We start from the raw sequence: 19,338 nt of genomic DNA, 5'->3' as shown, positions 1-19,338 counted from the left end.
CCACAACTACTGAAGCCCACGCACCTAGAGCCCATGCTCCACAACAAGAGAAGCCACCGCAATGAGAAGCCCATGCACCACAACAAGAGTAGCCCCCGCTCGCCAAAACTAAAGAAAGCCCGCAATGAAGACCCAATGCAGCCAAAAATAAATAAAATTGAAAACAAACAAATAAAAAAAGTTTAATACAGCTGGAAGCAGCCTTCTAAAGCCTAATTCTTCTAAAGCAAAATTATATTACATAGTATCAAACGCTGAAACTAGGACCTGAACTTTCTGCTACTGCAATTCCTGTCCCCCAGCTAAAAATCCGCTTCAGGTCCTTCCCTGTTCACTAAGTAACCAATATTAGCAAAGTCTTAATATTAAAAGTGGCAAGTCTTGAAGATTTTTTTTCAAAATTCTCTGCATATTAAACTCTGCCACTTCACCTCCTCCTGTTGCCAAAGAATAATGTAAATAGGTTATATAAATACATGCAAATATTTGTTTTGAATTCTTACATAAAATTACTCACACCAAGCTACTAAACAGAAAGTACACCTGTTCTACATACACGTGAAAGGGGTTCTCTCTGCGGTGGTCTCACAGGGTCGGGGGGGGAGGGGGTAGGAGCTGTCTGTTTGCAAAGGAGAGGTTACGCTAACAGGAGGAGGTGCCAGAGAAGCACCCAGCGTTCATTTGCCTTTACAGTGACAGCTAGCTAGTTTCTCATAAATCATGATACATGCAGAAACGTCTGCCAGAAATGCACACATTTCTACGTTATTTTTTACAGCATGAGCCTGATGACCCAAGTGTGAACAAATGCCACTCTGTCTGACCACCAATATCAATATCGTACATTCCCCTCAAGGAGCGGAACATCAGAAAACTAGAAACACAGCCAATAATGCCGCCCTGGCAGAGCCCACAGCCCGGGCTCGTGTCTCTCCGAGAGAACTAGCACCACAGATGTAACCGCACTCGCTCAAGTGTATCAGAAGGAAATCTGAGCGTTATCAGGATACACTCGACAGCCTAGAACTTATAGAAATGAGGAGTCCACACCCAGGGCATTACAGTCACAGCAGCACAGTAGGAGGGGCCGGCTCCATGTCCGTTCTGCTGCCAAAGGACCAGCTGGACCAGGCCTCCCCTACCTTTAAAGACCTTGACACAGAAATAGGGAAGCAGCCAGTCAAAGTCTCAGGGCACTGTTCTGTTTTGCTCTTACTTATACAGTCATCCAAAGGTTGAAGTAACTGGGAGAATAAGAGACAATCAAACCAAAACAGCCCACACGTCCAACCCCATGACAACACTGACATGGCGACTGTCACTCACTTCACGAACATCTCGCTGCAATTTTGTGTTCATTTCCTCAGATTTGATGAGGTCTTTTCTGGCCGTGTCCAGATCTTCCTCCAGCTCTGTCACGTGACTAGACAGGGCGGCCAGGCGCTCCTTCATCTGGCTCTGCTCTCTTGACTGCTTGTCTATGATTTCCTGGAGCTCGATCACTTTAGCCAGGTCTTCCTCGTGGCTTAGAGAACCATCAGAAGATCGCTAATGGGGGGAAAGAACCCTTAAACAGCCTTGTTTGATGAGGGAGGAAATAAACCACTTCTGGGAAATCGGTAAGGTCAAAGCTGCCTTCTGCACGCTGTGGGTTCACATGACTCTCTCGGCCGCTCAGGCCGAAGCGGTGCGTTGGCGACAGGTTCCCAACACGCGTGCACAGACTGGACGGGTGAGACGAGAACCAGACCGAGGGGACCAGGGACTTGCCTTTCCGTTCGCACTCGGCGTGTTCTCCTGCTCGTGGTTTATGTCAAGCACCCCGTCCGTTAGTGTCTTTTTCTGGTTATTCTGCTCTTTAAGAATCATTAGCTAAAACCAAAAAATTGAATGAGAGTAAAGAAGTAAGTAAAGGCAGCAAAACTCCATTTGGAAAAACACAACTCAAAAGAAAATACATGGTGATGTTATCCATTCTGAATATAACCAGGCCACTAAAGTCAGAATTTACCTTCTACTGGAGACATGGGTACTTAAAAGAGACTCTGCAACTCTGAAATAAAAGTCTAGTTTACTAATCATTAAAATGACCCAGATGGGCTGGTCCTCAATCAGAAAGATAAATAACATCTGATATCTACTACTACAATCTTCATACTTTTTTAAAATGAAGGGATTAAGAATTAGGAACCCTCAGTTGAAACTGTATGACGATTTATCAAGCTTACCTCTTTATGTGTGGCACCTAATTCTTCTTCTAACAAACTACACCTTTCAAGTGCTACTCGTAACCGTTCTCTCACCTGAAAAGAAAAGGGATTCAGTTAGTGTGTGTGTGTATATATGTTAATTTAATTCTTACTGCATAGCTATCCTAATAGACTGTTAGTCTAATATAACATAATAGAATACCTTTAATGTCTTTCGTTGATCTTAATGTCAAGAAAACCTGCTTGCTAATAGCTTTAAACTTTAAGTTTGAGAAAAAATTTCACCCTAAATAAATTCTATTACCCAATTCTTAACAGCCAGTTGATACACAGAATATAACACACCTTGAGACATTTATGCCAACTAATACTTTTTAACCATGTAGAACTCTGGCTTCTTATAGAAAAACTGTGTTTACAAGAATTCAAGAAGCTCAAAAGTCAACTGAAGTTGCACAAACACCTGCGTTGTCCGCCAAATAGCGCAGCACGTGCACAAACCCGGAACTGCCGTGTGGCGGCGGTACCTTCTCATCCAGGGCTTTGTGGTGCTCGAATAAGGACTTGAGCGCTTTGAGCACTTCCACCTCGCTGGACACGCCTGCCGGGGACTGCGCCTGCCGCTTCACCACCGTCATCCTGAGGGACCGCTCATGCCGCGAGACCAGGCACTCCAGGTGTTCCAGCAGCAGCTGCACGGCAAGGCCAAGGTGAGCACGGTTTACGGAGCACTTGCAATCTCATATTTGAATCTGGGGCAAGTAACTCCTTTCAATCTCACACTAAAGCCAAAACCGTGCGAAGACAGGTCTGAAATCCCGCCGGTTCCGTCTAAAGTCAGAGAGAACTTCCCTGGTGGGCCAGGGGTTAGGACTCGGCGCTTCCACTGCAGGGAGCGTGGGTTCGATCCCTGTTCAGGGAACTAAGACCACCCCCACCACCCTTGCCGTGCGGCGTGGCCAAAAAATAATAAATAAATAAATAAAGTTAGAGAAATTCCCCCTCGAATGTATTAAAATTGCATTAACGCTCATAAATTTCAAGCAAGGTATGAGAACCCTGAACTGATCAACCTCAGTCCACTCAGTGGGAAAATGTCGAAAATGTGCTTAAAAACAGACAGAGTGGATCATCTTTTGAGTTTAAAGACAGCAACACGAGCCCAGTCGTGACCCCGAGGCAAATGTTAACCCAGAGAATCCCCTACTAACCCTGGTGTTGTTCCTTTCCGCTTTCAGTTCAGCGATTTCTTCTTCTCTTTCAAGGAGCTGTTCCCTGCATACATTTAGTTCTTTAGTAAGTGCTGCAAACTCCTAGAAAACAGTTAAATAAGTAAATAGACATAAATATAAATACAAAAGAGAGTGAGAGAGAGTCTCTAAAGACCAATTCCCGTCAAGCCTCTCCAGGCTTCACACAAAGGCAACTCCCGCCCTAAGATAAGCGGGACCTCTCTGACCCTCCAGAGAACGAGGGGTCCACCGACCAGCCCAAGACCACACAGAACACCGTAACTCAGACCAACCTTCACCCCTCCACCCCTGACCCTGGCACGCACACGGCGGGGAAGGGAATCCAAGCCTGCCTTCTCAAGATCCAGGGAAGTCCAAGATATTTTCCTGAACATAAATCCTAATACCAAAGTGGATAAAGATATATTTAAATGACTCACAGACATGTGACCTAGAACCACTGGGGAGAGTAAAGAAAAAAGGTCTAGAAGGCCACCAGGCTTTGGAGTGTCCCCCGGAAAAAAGGCTAACAGTACCCCAAGGCCAGTTTGTTAGCCTGACCCCACCGAAGTCATCCAGCCAGTCAATAAACTGGTTAAAATGGTAAATTTATGTTATATATATTTTACCACAATCTACACAGGTGCGCGCACACACACACGTATACACGGTGCTCTCTGGAGACAAGGCTGCTCCTGAGAGCATCAATCAGCTACAGAATGTGAACAACTCTTTACTTCAGTACTTCAGCGCAGACCTGCAAACACGAAGACATCCCAGTAACGCTGGAGAGAAATAATCCAATGTGTCTTCAAACCTGACAAAGATTCTGAAGATACATCTTCAGAGACCTGGCCGGCAGCATCGGCACTGGGCTTTATGGCTGGGAAGCAGGGAGGGCGGGGCAGCCACATGGACTATGTCTCCTCTCCATGCCCTCCCAGCAAGCTCGTTTCCCTTCCTGAGTTTCTGAGATTTCTTTCAGATGTGCCCATGTTAATTATACTGAATAGCTGATTCCTCTGGTAAATAACTAGCTGACTGTCAGATCATCTAATGCCTAACATCAGGGAGAGGTTTCCTTCTAATTACTAAGATCCTGTATGAGAAACACTCTTCCCGCTACAGGTGAGAGAAAGCCTGACTCAGACTAGCCTATGCTGAGAGGCAGTTACTACACGTGAGGGTCAAAGGCAGGGCTGGCTCTAAGCTCATCTGAATTCAGGGCCCTGGATTTTTCTTTGATCACACCGTCCCCCTTTGCACTGCAATCTGAGTCAGTTTCATGAAGAAAATGCCAATTCACTAAATCTGTCTTTGATTATGTCCAGTCCAAAGTTTATCGTCCTAACATTTTTTTTACTGACTAGATTTCAAATTGTTTTTTGGCCAGGCCCTCCTGCTCTTGTTTCATGTTTGTCTCTTCTTGTCTTATGATTTCTAGTTGCTTTTCATGGATGTTAGCTCAGGTTTGAAGCATCTGAAGCACACTTCTTTGACAGTTTTGCCAGGCCCCATCCGCGAATCTCAGATGGAGTAAAGGCACGGCTGCGTAAGGAGCTGGCTCTGGGAGGGTCTCTCAGTGTGAGATCTTCGTGTTGTGGGACCTGGGTTCCAGCTCCCCTCGAGTAGGAGGTGATGTTGTTGGTGCCGACTTCCCCCCACCCAGCCTAGGGTCCTGTGGTTGCCCCTCTGAGCCTCCCAAGGCCTCAGACCAGAACTACGTTTCCATGGTGACCGAGCGCCCCTGCCGCCTGCTTCCATTACAGCGCAGATCCTCTTAGAGAACCAACCACCAGACAGGGCCGTGCCTTCCAGGTATTGCTTTCTACCCTCCCCGGGCCCACTACTTCCTATAAAGCCCCAATGTATAGAGGGCAGTTGGCCTCTATACATTGAGGCCAACCCCAGCTTCAGAAAGTGAGTCTGAATCTAGTTCTAATTCGCCTCAACACTTTGGTTCCTATCACCGTAACCCACGGGAGCCACGTCTCCTGTGCCACCACCAGCTCAGGGCCTGGAGCACTGCAGGCCAGGGCATCAAGCCAGCTCAAGCTCCCCACACTGGGTATCCCGTCTCTATCCTTAAGGGTATTTTTCTTTTTTGGGGGCCTGGCCATATTTTCTGGTTCATGTTTCTCTGTTTAAATTTATCTTTTCACTGCTGGGTCTGGAGAAGAGATATGTCAAAGCATGAGTTTATGCTGCCATCCTAACTGGAAGTCACAATGCATCCGAGAAATGGCTGCGCACCTAGTCTGGCTGAACACCAGGAGGTGAGCCTGACCGCCACCAGGGCGCTCCTACAGAACAGACAGGCAAGCGAGCAACGACCCCCGTGCAGTCCGTGCTCTGCACGAGAGTCACCCAGGCCACCGTGGAGCAGAGTGGAAGCCACCTCGGATGGGAGGTGGGCGCACGTGTCCACAGGCTGGCTGCCGGGATGGCACCTGCACTGGATGGCAAGCAGGACCCAGCTGTCCAGCTGGCAAGAGCCTCGTCACGAAAGTACAGGCACTGGAGGTGGAGAAGGGCATCCGCAGGCAGGAGTAAGGTGAGGCTGGAGGTGGGCAGAGGCTAGACTGTGAAGGTCCCGCGCACCCCGTAAGGTGTCTGTGCTTCATCCTGAAGGCTCTGGGAGCTGTCTATTTACAGACTTCGGGGGCCCTGAACAGGGAAGGGGCAAAACTGCTCAAAGTTCCAGGCAGTGCCTGACACAAAGGATGTGCTCAAAATGGGTTTGCCGGGTAAACAAAAGTCCCCGGGAGCAGGGCGGAAGCTGGGCTGGAGCAGGTTAAAAAAGTGAGAAACCAGCTGAGGCCACAGCAAGAACCCCGGGGAGAAGGGAGGGTCTGACCCAAGACCAAGACTAGAGAGACGCAGAACATAAAAGAATTCTCAGGGCGAAATGCAAGGATCCCATGTGCCCCCTGCTGTGGCCGTCATCAGCTTCCAAAGGGTCCTCTGGATGCTGTGTTCAGAAGAGCCTGTAAGAGGGTGAGGCCAGATGTGGGGAGGCAGCCTGGCGTTGGGAAAGTGCAGGAAGGGCCAGGCGAGTGAGCACACCGCGGGGGGCGGGGGGGGGGGGCAGGGCGCGCTGGAGAGTAGAGCCAGCAGGATTTGCTGACAGATCCAACAAGTCGGAGAGAAAGAAGGGTCCAGGACGATTCCAAGGATTCTGGCAGGAGCGAGGGAAGGATGCAGGCCCCATTCTCTGAGAAGGCAAAGTCTACGGGAAGAGCAGGCTTTGAAGGGCGGTCTAAAAGCTCAGTTTCGGACGAGCTTAACGGGAGAGGTTCTAAGGCTTTCAGGCGGAGCTGCACCTCCTGGTCTGGACCTCGCGGGGATGCTGGCCGAGGTGGGAGAGGGATCTCATTCCACGCGGACCAACAAGGCACTGAGTGTGGGCGATATACGATGAGGCTTGAGCCCTGTGAGAAGCTAACGCTGGACGGCTGGGAAACGAGAGGCGTCAGCAAGGGTGGCCGGGGAGGGCCAGGAGGGAAGGGGAACACCTCGGAGTCCGGTGCTCCGGAAGCAGTGGTCACCAGGGTCAACAGCTGCTGGGAGCGGGAGTCATCTGACCGGCCCCTGGTGGGTGGGTCTGCTGAAATGGAGGCCAGCGGTGACCACGACCAGAGCAGGTCGGGAGCCCTGGCAGGGCCGACAGCCTGGCTGGACAGAGGGCAACAGAGGATGGGAGGGGGAGGAGGAGGAGAGGACGGCAGTGAGCACACACTCATTCTTCTGAGGGACTCTGAGTTCAGAGCAGAAGGGAAATAGGGCAGGGGTTAAAGGAGACACGGGGTCAAGAAAGCCCTGCCGCAGGAGGGGACGGGGGCTCACATGCTGACGGCCAGAAGCCAGGGGAGAGGTGGGAGCCAATGGCCACCACCCGAGCAGCCGAGAGCAGATCAGTCAGCTGGGCCCGTGCAGAGGGTGCCTTTCCCGGGGCGCCCAGCTCACCCACAGTCAAGGGAAAGGCAGTCGAATACGTAGGCACAGATCCAGACACACAGGGAGATGTGTGGTGGGAATTTCTGCAAGTCCTCTTCTAATTTCTTCCAATCTCTCTGAGAAAACAGATGCCTTTGCATTGAGTGGAAGGGTGCATGCGGTGCACTGGGGAGGGGAGGAGGGGAGGGCACCAAGTAGCCACTGAGCAGAGAGGGGGTCGGACACCAGTACCATGACCGTGGGCATCTGGGTCCACTGCAGGCTGCCAGCGACACCCACGGACGGGGAACGGACTTAACGGGAGCAGGTTTCCGAGTACGGTGAGGTAGGGTGTGGTGTGTGTGTGTGTGTGTGTGAGTGTGATGATAATGGACCACGGAATTTCCGTGGGTAAAGACGACAGGGGAGACGTGGGAAGGGCGAAGGACCACAACAAGGTGGTAGGGTTGCAGCCTGTGGCCCCAGGAGGGTTGAATTTCGGTGTTTTATTTTTCAAAGTCCTACTATCTATCATGAATACATTTCACTGCCTTTAAATGAAATATGGCATCAAAGCATAACAAGTGCACACTGCAAGTCTGTGGGGGGGGGGGGGCAGGGGTGGGAGGAGCTTGAAAACTCCAATACACGATGGCTACGAGGAATTAGCGATTCACAGATTCACCCACCTTGGAAATAGAAGGGACCACCATCTAGCCCCACTTCCATATGCAAGCCTTTTTCCATATTCACTTTTCCTTTAACTCTTTCATCACCAGAAGCAAGCCTATGCCTTTTACATACAAAGTTTCCTTAAGTTTTTCCTAATAGCTCCAAACTGTCTTCATTCACCTATTAAGAGAATATTTAATTCCCATCATTTTGGCTAAATGTAAGTGTTTCTTACAATAAATTCAACAGCTAAAACCATTCTATGATATACTGCTTTGAATATGGTAGAAAACAAATTTACAGAACTTCACAATTATTTTTACTCCTTAAAGAAAAACCTTTCTCTTTGCTCAAAAGAATTCAACTGAAAAAGTATCAAAGCAAATTTAAACTTAGGAGTTCAGATAAACATTAGACAGGAAATTCCAAAGTTTAAGATTCCAAAAGCATGTTCATATGTGCACTGTGTTTGTATTATCATTGCAGAAAAAACTAGTAGAGCCTGAATAAATCCCAAATATGTGCAATAAACGATCTACTCTTTTACCATGATAGGAACCTAATTGTCAGCATCTAAATTTTTTTCTCTTTAGAAAAAAATGTTTGTTTAAAAAGTACTGTAAGCCAGTTAAAAGTGACATTCTATTTACTGTAATTAAAATTTGAAGTATTCTTTGAAACTGAACAGATACAACAATCACTGGAATATTTTCAGTTTAAAATATAAGTCTGCACAATACAGATTTGTATTTCCATTTGACACTTTCTAGGACTGAGACGAGGGAAAATAACATTCAACCACTAAAATCAATTTAAGAACTTGATTTCACATAATGTTTGAAAATGCCGATACTTATCATTTCTGGATCTAGATAATAGGATCAGATTACATGAACCAGACATGACTGAACAACGCCCATGATCAAGAGACTTTCCTGGTGGCGCAGTGGTTAAGAATCCGCCTGCCAATGGACACAGGTTTCAAGCCCTGCTCCAGGAAGATCCCACATGCCACAGAGCAACTAAGCCCGTGTGCCACCTACTGAGCCTGCGCTCTAGAGCCCTCGAGCTATAACTACTGAGCCCGTGCGCCACAACTGCTGAGCCTGCATTCTACAGCCCGCAAGCCACACCTACTGAGCCCACGCGCCTAAAGCCCGTGCTCCACAACAAGAGAAGCCACCGCAATGAGAAGCCCGCACGCTGCAATGAAGAGTAGCCCCCACTCGCTGCAACTAGAGAAAGCCCACGTGCAGCAACAAAGACTGAACACAGCCAAAAATAAATAAATAAAAATAAATCAATTTATTAAAAAAAAAAAGTAAGTCCTATGGATCAGATGCAACATTTGGTTCCAGAAGCGATGACCATTCTCTCTTCCCAGACACCAAGGGAAGTGGGAAGCAGCAGGGTCTGGCCACTTCCTACCCTCACGTGGTCCCGACCCCCTTCCCGTGTTCTTTACCTGACCATCCGTGTTACAGTTCTACATCTTCTATTCTCTATAATCTCCACCAATAGCTCTGTTTTACTTTTAAGTTACGTTTCATTATTTTTGCTAACCTGCTGAAACAAGACTAAAGCTTCGCTGGAGGCAAAAAGTATATGTCCTCTTACTGTAGGGATACGAAGTATAATAAAGAATGGAAATGGGGTCTAATTTTTAGCAAACCAAAATGAACACCTGAAAAACTGACTTGCAGAACTGACTTAGTTTATCTTCTGACAGAAGCTATTGATATTTGCCACAGTCTTAGGTTTAAAAGCATGTCAAATTTTGAACTGAAAGAAAATTAGAAGTTTATACATTAAAATGAATCCGCAAATCATATTTGAAACTCTAATGTGTTGATTAAAATATGCTTGGAAAGGTTATGTATAACTATCTATTTATACTGCGACCTAATGATGGGAGAAGAAGGACAGAGGGACACTCAGAAGGAAAAAAGACAAACTTTACACCTTTGCAAAATCTGAGTCATGAACTCACTAGCCATATTTAAAGCCGTGAATGCAATAGCACTGGATTTTCAATCACTGATTATTTGCAAGCAACAGAGCAAAATGCATAAGCAGTTCAAAAGTCCCAATATATCTGATTTATTTTTTCTCGTTTCTAAGAATAGATACTGACAAAATTTATGCTCATACTTAGCATTTGGCAATTAAGCAATCGAGATTGTATACTGTGAACCTAACAAAACATGGTGCAGAGCAGTATTGCAATGCGATCTCAATTTGGTTAAAAGCAAACACAAACTTGTATCTCTTATATAAAATATAGATGGACACCCACCAAACTGCTAATGCAGATTATCCACTATGGATGGGAAAGTGGGCTGGAAATGAGTCTTTCTTTTTAACTTATATTCCTGTTTAATTTCAATTAAGTACGTACTCGCTTTGTTTTAAAAAAAAAAAAAAAAAAAAAAGACCAGGGACTTCCCTGACAGTCCAGTGGTTAGGACTCAGTGCTTTCACTGCCGGGACCTGGGTTCAATCCCTGGTCAGGGAACTAAGATCCCACAAGCCATGTGGCGCAGCCAAAAAAATAATAATAATAAATTTAAAAATTAAAATAAAAAGAATGAAATCATTAGCCCAACTTATTAAAAAAAAAAAAAAGAAGGCCAATCTTCACTTCCTTTTTCCTTTCTAAACAATGTTAAAACTACAGGGCACGAGCAGAATGCAGGCCTCCTACGTGGACGTAACTTGTCCAGATACTTGCCCCCAAAGTCACCGTATCTCAGTCTCTAATTCTTTCTTCTGCTCTCCTACTCACCACTGCGAGGCGGCCTCAGCCTCCAGCCTCACTGAACGAGCTCTGGCTGACACACCAGCACCACCCTGGTCTCCACTGAACCCAGTCCAGCTTCAGGGCTCACCTACCCCGTCCTACGGGGGAGCATCTGACCCCTCCTTCCCACTTTCTTCCCTCTTGTCCTGGTCCCTTGTTCTCTGCTCATCTCATAACGGCTGGTGCTCCTGGGGCTCTGCCCGAGGTCCCCTGTTCACCCTACACACCATGCCTGTCTGACCTGTGTCAGGCTTCCACCCCCCACGCTGGGCCACTGTCCAACTGCCCACCATGCACCTCCACTCGGCTGTCTTCCAGGGCTTCATCATCTTCCTCCTGGCCCCCAGAGTAGAGGAGACCACATGGCCTCCCTCCTTTTCCTCCATGTTTGCCAACTGGTGGGCCTGCTAATTCGACCTCACACTTGCACCTCCTAGACTGGCCACCGCCGCCGCTTCCTCCGCCTGGGCTGCCGTGCCTCTCTGCCCCAAAGAAACCCAGATCCATTAGGAGTCACTCCGAGTTACCCCTTGCCTCCAACCTCCGGCAGCCACCAGTCTGCTTTCTGTCTCTAGGCACTTGCCTATTCTGGATGTTCCACACATATGGACTTGTACAATATTTATGCACTTGTGTCTGGATTCTTTCACTCAGTGTAATGTTTTCAAGGTTCATCCATGTTGCAGTGTGTGTCAGTGCTTCATTCATTTTTGTGCCTCAATAATAATTCCATTATGTGGATGTAGCACATTTTGTTTATCCATTCACTGGTTAATGGACATTTGGGTTGCTTGTGCTTTCTAACTATCATGAATAACGCTACTATGAACATTCCTGCACAAGTTTTTATGTGGATTTATACTTTGGTTTGTGGGCATACCAAGCAGTAGACATATTTCTTCACAATGTAAATGAGTGAATTGTTCCATTTCTGTTTCTAAATTCCAATTTAAATATCCAGCTATCTTAGCCATCACTCCTTTCTTCTCTGGAATGTATTTTCTTTTAGGCAAAAATTGGGATTCCCTCATGGACAGTAATTATAAGTTTTGCTTCACATATTTTTATCTTTCTGCTAAAGAGCAAACCAAAATGTTTCTGGTTGTTATTAGCATTTCAGTATTTAAACACACATCATTTCTTACAATTAGTCAAGACAATCTGAAAAATAAATGCACATGTGTATTTCAAAACAACCTGAAATATAAGTATGAATGCATATTTCATATGTTTTAGAAACAAGTGTATAATGTTAGTGAAATATCACAGGCGAAAACAATCTAATTAAATTTAAAAAACTGAGCCTGGGGGTTGAGGTAGAATCAAACCAATGAAGCAAAAAAATCAAGGGCAGAAATCCTTCATTCAAATAGGAGTGAGTACCTTCTGAGTTCTAAAACACCGGAAAATAACAAAATGAGAACACAATATGAAGTATGTTAACATCCAGTTTATATTTATATAATGCTTCAAACTTCCCAATAAAGCCGGTTATGTGGTTTTCAGCACTACTCATGCTTACTAGAGTATAAAGCAGTTTTCATCTTCATATATTTCATTTCATAGATCTATGCATGTGCCAAGACATTACTGAATCATAAAGCAACTGTCTTCAAAGTATGAGACCAGAAACTGCCTGTCTGACCTTGACTGTCTAAACCATCATTAGGAACAGCGTAAAGTCCATATTTCCACAGAGATGTTTCTTTTCAGCTGTAACAAACTCTTAAAAAACAGTAATAGCAGCAGCAATGGAAGGGGGCTTAGGACAGAGCTTTTTTAACACAAACCTTCAAAAAATATATATATATTTGAAACAATAATAAAGGTATACATAAGAAAAGTCTCCCTTCCAGCCCAGTTTGCTCTTCCACACAATAGGTAATTAAAGTCATGGGTTTCTTGCTTATCTAGAATTTTATATATATATATATATATATATATATATATATTATATATATATGCCAATAAATACATCCATTTCCCCTTGCTTTTCTTCAGTTAAGGATATAACCTGAAGATGTTTCCGTATCAGTTCATGATGTCCTCTTCCTTTTTTATAGCTGCAATGATTGCATATACCAATGAATTCAAAAGCCCTAATTTTATTTTTTATTCACTTGCTGATGGACATTTGTTTGTGTTTCCAATCTTCTGCTATTACAAATAACATGGCAACAAATAATCCTGCACATATATCATTTTGCATGTGTGCCAAATATATCTGTGGGATAATCTGAGAATTTCTGAGTCAAAGGATATTGATAATTTTAAAATATACTGTTAAATTGTTCCTCACGGGCCAGCAATGTGTGAAAACATGTTTCCTATAGTCCCGCCATCCTGGGTGTTATTAAACTTCGGTGTCAATTTTTCTTTTTTGGATCCATCCTCCTTCCCTCTCGCCTATCACATAAAAGTCTCCAAAACCTTTTTCTATGTGAGACACCGAATGCAAGCCCGGGCACCTGGTGTGAGCTAGAGGTAACACGTTCTCCGGAGCGCTCCTTCGCTCCCCCGACCCTCTCACGGCCAGGGAACTACGCTGACATTTCTCTTACAAAGAAGGCTCAGCTTGTTTGTGAGGTTATTACACGTCCTCATTTTCTCACCTGACAATCTGTAACACGAATGGCACATTTTCCTTATTTCAGTTACTGTTATTTATTTTTCTTGGATCAAATACAAGTGAGACCGGTCTGTTTTTCACTTATCCTGATACATCTTGACATTCCTATCCTTTTCTATAGAATGGCTTCGGATCATCATCTCTTAAACCGAAACATCCGTTAGCTGGAACACAAACACCTGCCTTATGTCTTCTAGTGCAGTCGTGCCCAAACATTTACATAACAAAATACTCTACTGTAAACTGTTTTTTAAAATTCACTTTATATTACAATTAGGGTATTGTACTGATTTCTTAAAATCATGTGTTCAGGTAGATTTTTAAATGGATACAATTTTATGATAGCACAGATTATAATTTAAAATATTGTAAAAAGGAGCTATTGTATTGCTCTAAGGTACACACCTAGAAACAGACCTGCTGGGTCAAAGGGTTATGTAATTTAATTCTCAGTGTTTCTAACGTTATAAATTACAGCATACTAAAGAAATATTAGTTTCACTGCTTTTGACATCTCTTTGTATATTTTATAATTTACAGGGTTTTGACGTCCTGACAAAAAGAAGTAAAGATCACAACAACTATAATTATGTCCACTGGTGATGAAGACTGCTTGCACAGGTTCAGCCTGCATGGTCACCTTCACAGCGCTGGGCAAGGTGAGGACTGCATTACTACTTTTTAAACATAAAACATTATTTGCAAAAAAAAATTTTTTTAAAGCATTTATTTTGTTCAAATGTCACCACAATTTCTCCACTTAGAATCTTTGCCTTTTCTAACCTCCCCATGGCAATAAAGGGCAAATTAAAATATTATGCTATTATATAACAGTAAAAATAATCGCAAACCTATGATTATTTACCTGAATATCCAAATTATTTATTTAAATATTACATATATAGCATACATGCCCAAATGTAAGGCAATTTCAAGTAAAATTCAATCCCCCTAGTTTCCCATTAAGACAACTGCCAAAAGTTTTTTGGCCATTTTAACATACACTTTCAGGAATGCAGATTAAACAGCCAACTCTGACTCAGGCTCAGTCCTACATATTTATGAAAATAAATAGATAAAACTACTTATTCTAGTTGCATGCTAAGTTATTATATCTAATATGCTTATATTCTACCTACAGTCACATCACATGGACTTAAAACATTTCTGAGAGATCCTTTAACTATGTTTTCTTCTCTTTGCTGGGACAACAGTGGTGCACCTTCTGGGGAGCCATTTGGGAATCACCAACGCCAACCACCACGTGGGCATCCCCGAGCACCTACGTTAAGAAAGCAACACGGCGCACTCCAGCTGCAGGACACCAGGTGGCTCACTGCCCCGTCACTCCCACGGCCGAGCTCCAGAACCGCTGGTGGTCCTGCTGCAGCCTCCTGGCAATGGTGGCACCATCAAAACATGGGACAGAGGGGCTTCCCCGGTGGTGCAGTGGTTGAGAATCTGCCTGCCAATGCAGGGGACACGGGTTCGAGCCCTGGTCTGGGAAGATCCCACATGCCGCTGAGCAACTGGGCCCGTGAGCCACAATTACTGAGCCTGCGCGTCTGGAGCCTGTGCTCCGCAACAAGAGAGGCCGCGATAATGAGAGGCCCGTGCACCGCGATGAAGAGCGGCCCCCACTTGCCGCAACTGGAGGAAGCCCTCGCACAGAAACGAAGACCCAACACAGCCATAAATAAATAAATTAAATAAATAAATAAACCCAAAAAAACCCACAAAAAACCATGGGACAGAGAAATGTCTGGGAGTGATGGGAGGGTGCCCTCAGGGTTTGAGGCACGCTGAATTTGAGAAGGAAGCCAATGCCCTCCTGCGGAAAGGACAGCACACCTGAGGAACATCTCCACTCCTCTAGTAAGATGACATCATGCTGCTCTCCCCAGCACCGCTCGGGAACTGCCGTACAGTTTACAGCTTAGCAAGTCTCCTGAAAAACCTTATGGTGTGCTCCTGGTTTTTCTGATTTAGTCACAATTTTAGAATATTTCAGGCTTGTCATTACCTCCTAGTAGCACCCCTATTTTGCAAAAAAAAAAAAAAAAACCAAAAAGCCACAATCAACTCTTTTACATGTGATTAAGCACTCTGTGAAATTACTTCATGACCTTTATTAACTTAGAACATCCTCGATGTGTTAAATTAGGTGTGGGAGCCTTCGGACCCCACCTTCCAGGGCCCTCACAGTATCAGCAAACACAACTGCACAGAAAGGGTTATAAGACAGAACCTACTCTGTTGCCCTGTGAGACTGCACTGTCGACAGGAAGAGAAATTTCCACCAAATTCCCAGCAGGTACTACTGAAGAGCAGCTCTCTGACACGCAACAGGGTCAGCTAACACTGCACCTGACTCTGCTCTAAAGCTACAATGTGACTCTGAAAGAACTCAAGAAACAATTATGGGGAATCGTGGCCGCCTTTTAACAGACACGGGGGATCGCGACCGAAAGCTCAAGCCTCAGCACACAGAAGACCAAGGACAACCGAGCGGGCTGCTTTCCTGATACACCAGATGGAAGACAGATATCTCGGAGTGAATCAAAGGTCTCGGTATAAAACCATAACTGAAAGTACTTTATTAGGGGTTTCCTCTTGCAGCTCCACTCTGCCTAGTCAATAGAAATACAAGTTTAAGAATGAGTAGTCTCAGAGTATCTACGTCTACATTTATAGCATTTCCTGAAAATCTGCTGGCAAGTCAAAGAAACACAAATGCTGCAGTGTTTAAGGCCATATAGCTAAGGCTGAAAGTAATAAGTACAAATGAACTTGAAAAAGGCTTTTGATTCTCTGTCATGCAGTTTTCATAACAAGAATGACATTGCCTACTAGAAGACCACAAAGCTGATTGGTGGAAATGATACAGATAAAGGGTTGATTGTCAACAAAATGTCTCGGCTGCCTGCAGGGCCGCCCCTCTGCCTGTCCAGAGTCTGCCCGTCCATCACCATCCTCCCCCAGAAGCTGTCAGACAACCAGCTCTGCTCCTGGTCACCACTTCCCCGGGAGCCACACCCTCAAGGCCTTTGTCAACCGTTCTCCTCCCACCCCCGTGTTAAGGACCATCCCCACACTGTGTCAGGGCCACACCCCCATCACCGTCCTCCTTCCCCACCTGCTGACCTGCCGGCCCAGCCCCACACCCTCCCGCAGGCTGAACACGGGGTCGCGGGCTGGGCTTGACCACCCATCTCCTGCTTAGGCTCCCCCAGGCCTCCGCCACCGCTTCACTGCACGGACCCCAGTCTACTCGGGGGAAAGACGTGCCCCTCACTACTGAAACCCCAGCCCCCCAAAGAGTCTGGCAACACACCAGTGTTCAGGCAATAGCTATGTACGGAAACAAATCAGTAACATACTACCTCTGACAGCAAATATTACTACTTTGTAACCTTCTTAACCTTCTGTGGGTCTGTGTATTCATGTCTTGCAAACCAGTCTGACAAGAGCCCCCTGTTACAACCGTTTTACCCTCCAATTTAACAAGAAGACACCTGAGAATGAATCAAAGGCCAGCTACAAAACCATAACTGAAGGTACTTTATTAGGGTTCCTCTGTGGCTGGAGTAAGCTTAGTAGGGTGGAAACACAGGCTTAAGGATGAGTAGCCCCGGACAACACCAGCTGGACAACACCAGCAATTTCTGAGGTGCTATTCTAAGTACATGGAGATGTAAATATTAATGGCAATAGCGCTATTTTTGTTTGCTGCTTTATGGTTTTCAAAGTATTTTCACATATTTTATCACATTTTGTTCTCAGCCACCCAGTAAGGTACTCATAATTACCTCATTTTACAAATTATAATACAGGCCCAGGCAGGTGAGTGAAGTGCAAAGGTCACTCGGTTAATAAGTGGCTTGGGACTGAGAACTCAATATAGATGATATGTTATCTTCAGGGGAAGATAACACAGTAAGTATCAAAACCAAGGCCACATGTTAGTAAGCAGAGGATCGAAGACTTGAAACAGGTGTGGAGGGGGGTGGAGAGAAGGAAAGATGGGGGGGACAAGAAAAAAATCACTCAGCAGTTAGTGAAAAGGAAGGGACTGTTACAGTCAACCAGTAACTTCACCACCATCACCACGTGGAAAGAAAGAGGGCAGCTACATAAAAGGATATCTTTCTGTGATTTCTTTTGCCCCCCTCAAGAATGACCTTGATATATACCCAATCCTACTACTTTATCTGTGTTTTTCTTCAAGCTGATGACATTTTTAAAAGCTGAAGAAAAGGTAAAAGGAATAAAAAGTAAAACCGGCCCCAGGCATCAGACTCCATCTTCTCCTAGAGATGGGACAGACCCTGAATCCCAGTAGGAACTGGAGGTGTGAGAACAGACCTCACAGGGTTGACCTCGGCCTTGAGAGACAGGTGGGGTTTTGAAAAAAGGGAGCGGGAAAGGGACTCCACGAGAAGGAATTGTGTAGGCCAAGGTGTGAGGGAAGGGGAGCAAAAAGACTGGTGTGGCTAGAATGAAGGGGTATTTATAGAGGGAAATGGTGTGGGAAAGTTGAAGAAAGCCAGAACGTGGAGTTGTAAGTGCCAAACAACGAGTTGAGCTTTTGCCTCTGCTGCCAGGGATGGGTGCTGCAGAAACCTGCGCACAGCAAAGGTTCAGGTGAACCTGGGAGCCGCATGAGGTGTGCTGGATGGACTGGAAAGGGGGGAGGGTGCATCACGGAGGCTCGAGGCATGAAGGGCCCGAGCAGTGATACCAGATACAGAGGAAAATAAAAACAAGGTTAGGAAAGAAAAACCGAAACAGCGCTGAGTGGTCCTGGAGGGTGAGAACGGAAGGAAAGGCGATGCAGGGAAAGCTGGGAGGGGAGGCTGGGAGGCTGGGAGGCTGGGAGGCTGGGAGGCTGGGAGGCGAAGCCTGAGCGAGGAGGAAGCATAGCGCAACTCTGGATACGAGATGCAGCAGGAGAGCCTGGGTCGCATCTAAAGGATGTGACAAAGCTTGGGGCTGGGGCGTGGAAGGTGCATCACGAACTTGGGGCTGAAGACACAACCGTGGCGGTCACCTTCAAAAGGGGGATGCCGAGCCCACAGAAGCACGACGACAACAGAAAAGCGGCAGAAGGCTAGGATTTTAATGTATTTCCTAGTCACGAGCACATGACTAGGATAAAATGAAAGTAATTATCCAACTATCTTTGGGTAGCAAGTGCTTCCTTTCCCTCAATTCTTTCCACAGAGGTTTTCCGAACATGAAAAAAAAAGAACCTGACACCTGCCAGTGAGCACAGGAAATGCACAGAGACGAGAGCACGGGCTCCCTCTACATTACTGACAAGTTTTAAAGTTACTTTAAACTAGGATTATGTGTGTCAGATTGTTTCTCTGTAGTGTTACTATAAAACTTCCAATGAGAGAATCTTAAGATGAAGTTAACTGAAGCAACACCAGTAGTGTTTCAAGGCACAGGAAACATGCATTCCAAGTCAACACCAAAGAACTTCATTTCTCCGTTGAGAGCAATGCGACCGTTTGGGCAGCAGGATGAGGTGCCAGCCTGGAAGTCGCTTACTGAACAGGCTAGAGCCTGAGCGCTTGCAGGCACACCAGAGAACATCTCACTTCCTGGCAGCACCGGCCCCTTTAATAACAGTCATTAATAGTGAAAACACAGCGGGGAAACAAAGAGGAAAGCACCGGACATTCAAGGGTTTGTACAAAGCACGCAGAACCTATCAGCAGGAATGTGCTTTCAAGCAATCTCTTAATTCATCGTTAAACTTCTTTGGGACCAAGTATTTCTCTGGTTTGCACAAGAAAACAACCTTGGAATGTACATTCTTTCCAACTTAAACCCTTTGTTCTAACCACCCAC

General features: G+C 45.6%; 1 protein-coding gene across 4 annotated transcripts in view; it reads right to left on the bottom strand.

Moving 5' to 3' along the window:
- The window catches only part of PPFIA1 (PTPRF interacting protein alpha 1), a 92,997-nt gene that overhangs the window by 52,169 nt on the left and 21,490 nt on the right, over positions 1 to 19,338 (bottom strand). For all 4 annotated transcript variants that reach the window (XM_068554115.1, XM_068554116.1, XM_068554118.1 and 1 more), the window contains exons 3-7: positions 3,422 to 3,523; positions 2,738 to 2,902; positions 2,229 to 2,303; positions 1,771 to 1,872; positions 1,327 to 1,548 (exon numbers count right to left, since the gene is read on the bottom strand). In XM_068554115.1, the coding sequence (XP_068410216.1) occupies positions 1,327 to 1,548; positions 1,771 to 1,872; positions 2,229 to 2,303; positions 2,738 to 2,902; positions 3,422 to 3,523 (666 nt within the window). The remainder of the gene's footprint in view (positions 1 to 1,326; positions 1,549 to 1,770; positions 1,873 to 2,228; positions 2,304 to 2,737; positions 2,903 to 3,421; positions 3,524 to 19,338) is intronic.

This window comes from Eschrichtius robustus, chromosome 11, assembly GCF_028021215.1.
Source record: "Eschrichtius robustus isolate mEscRob2 chromosome 11, mEscRob2.pri, whole genome shotgun sequence".
In the NCBI taxonomy this organism is placed as follows: Eukaryota; Metazoa; Chordata; class Mammalia; order Artiodactyla; family Eschrichtiidae; genus Eschrichtius; species Eschrichtius robustus.
The sequence above is the reverse complement of the archived record's forward strand: the minus strand, read 5'-3'. Positions and strand labels throughout refer to the sequence as shown.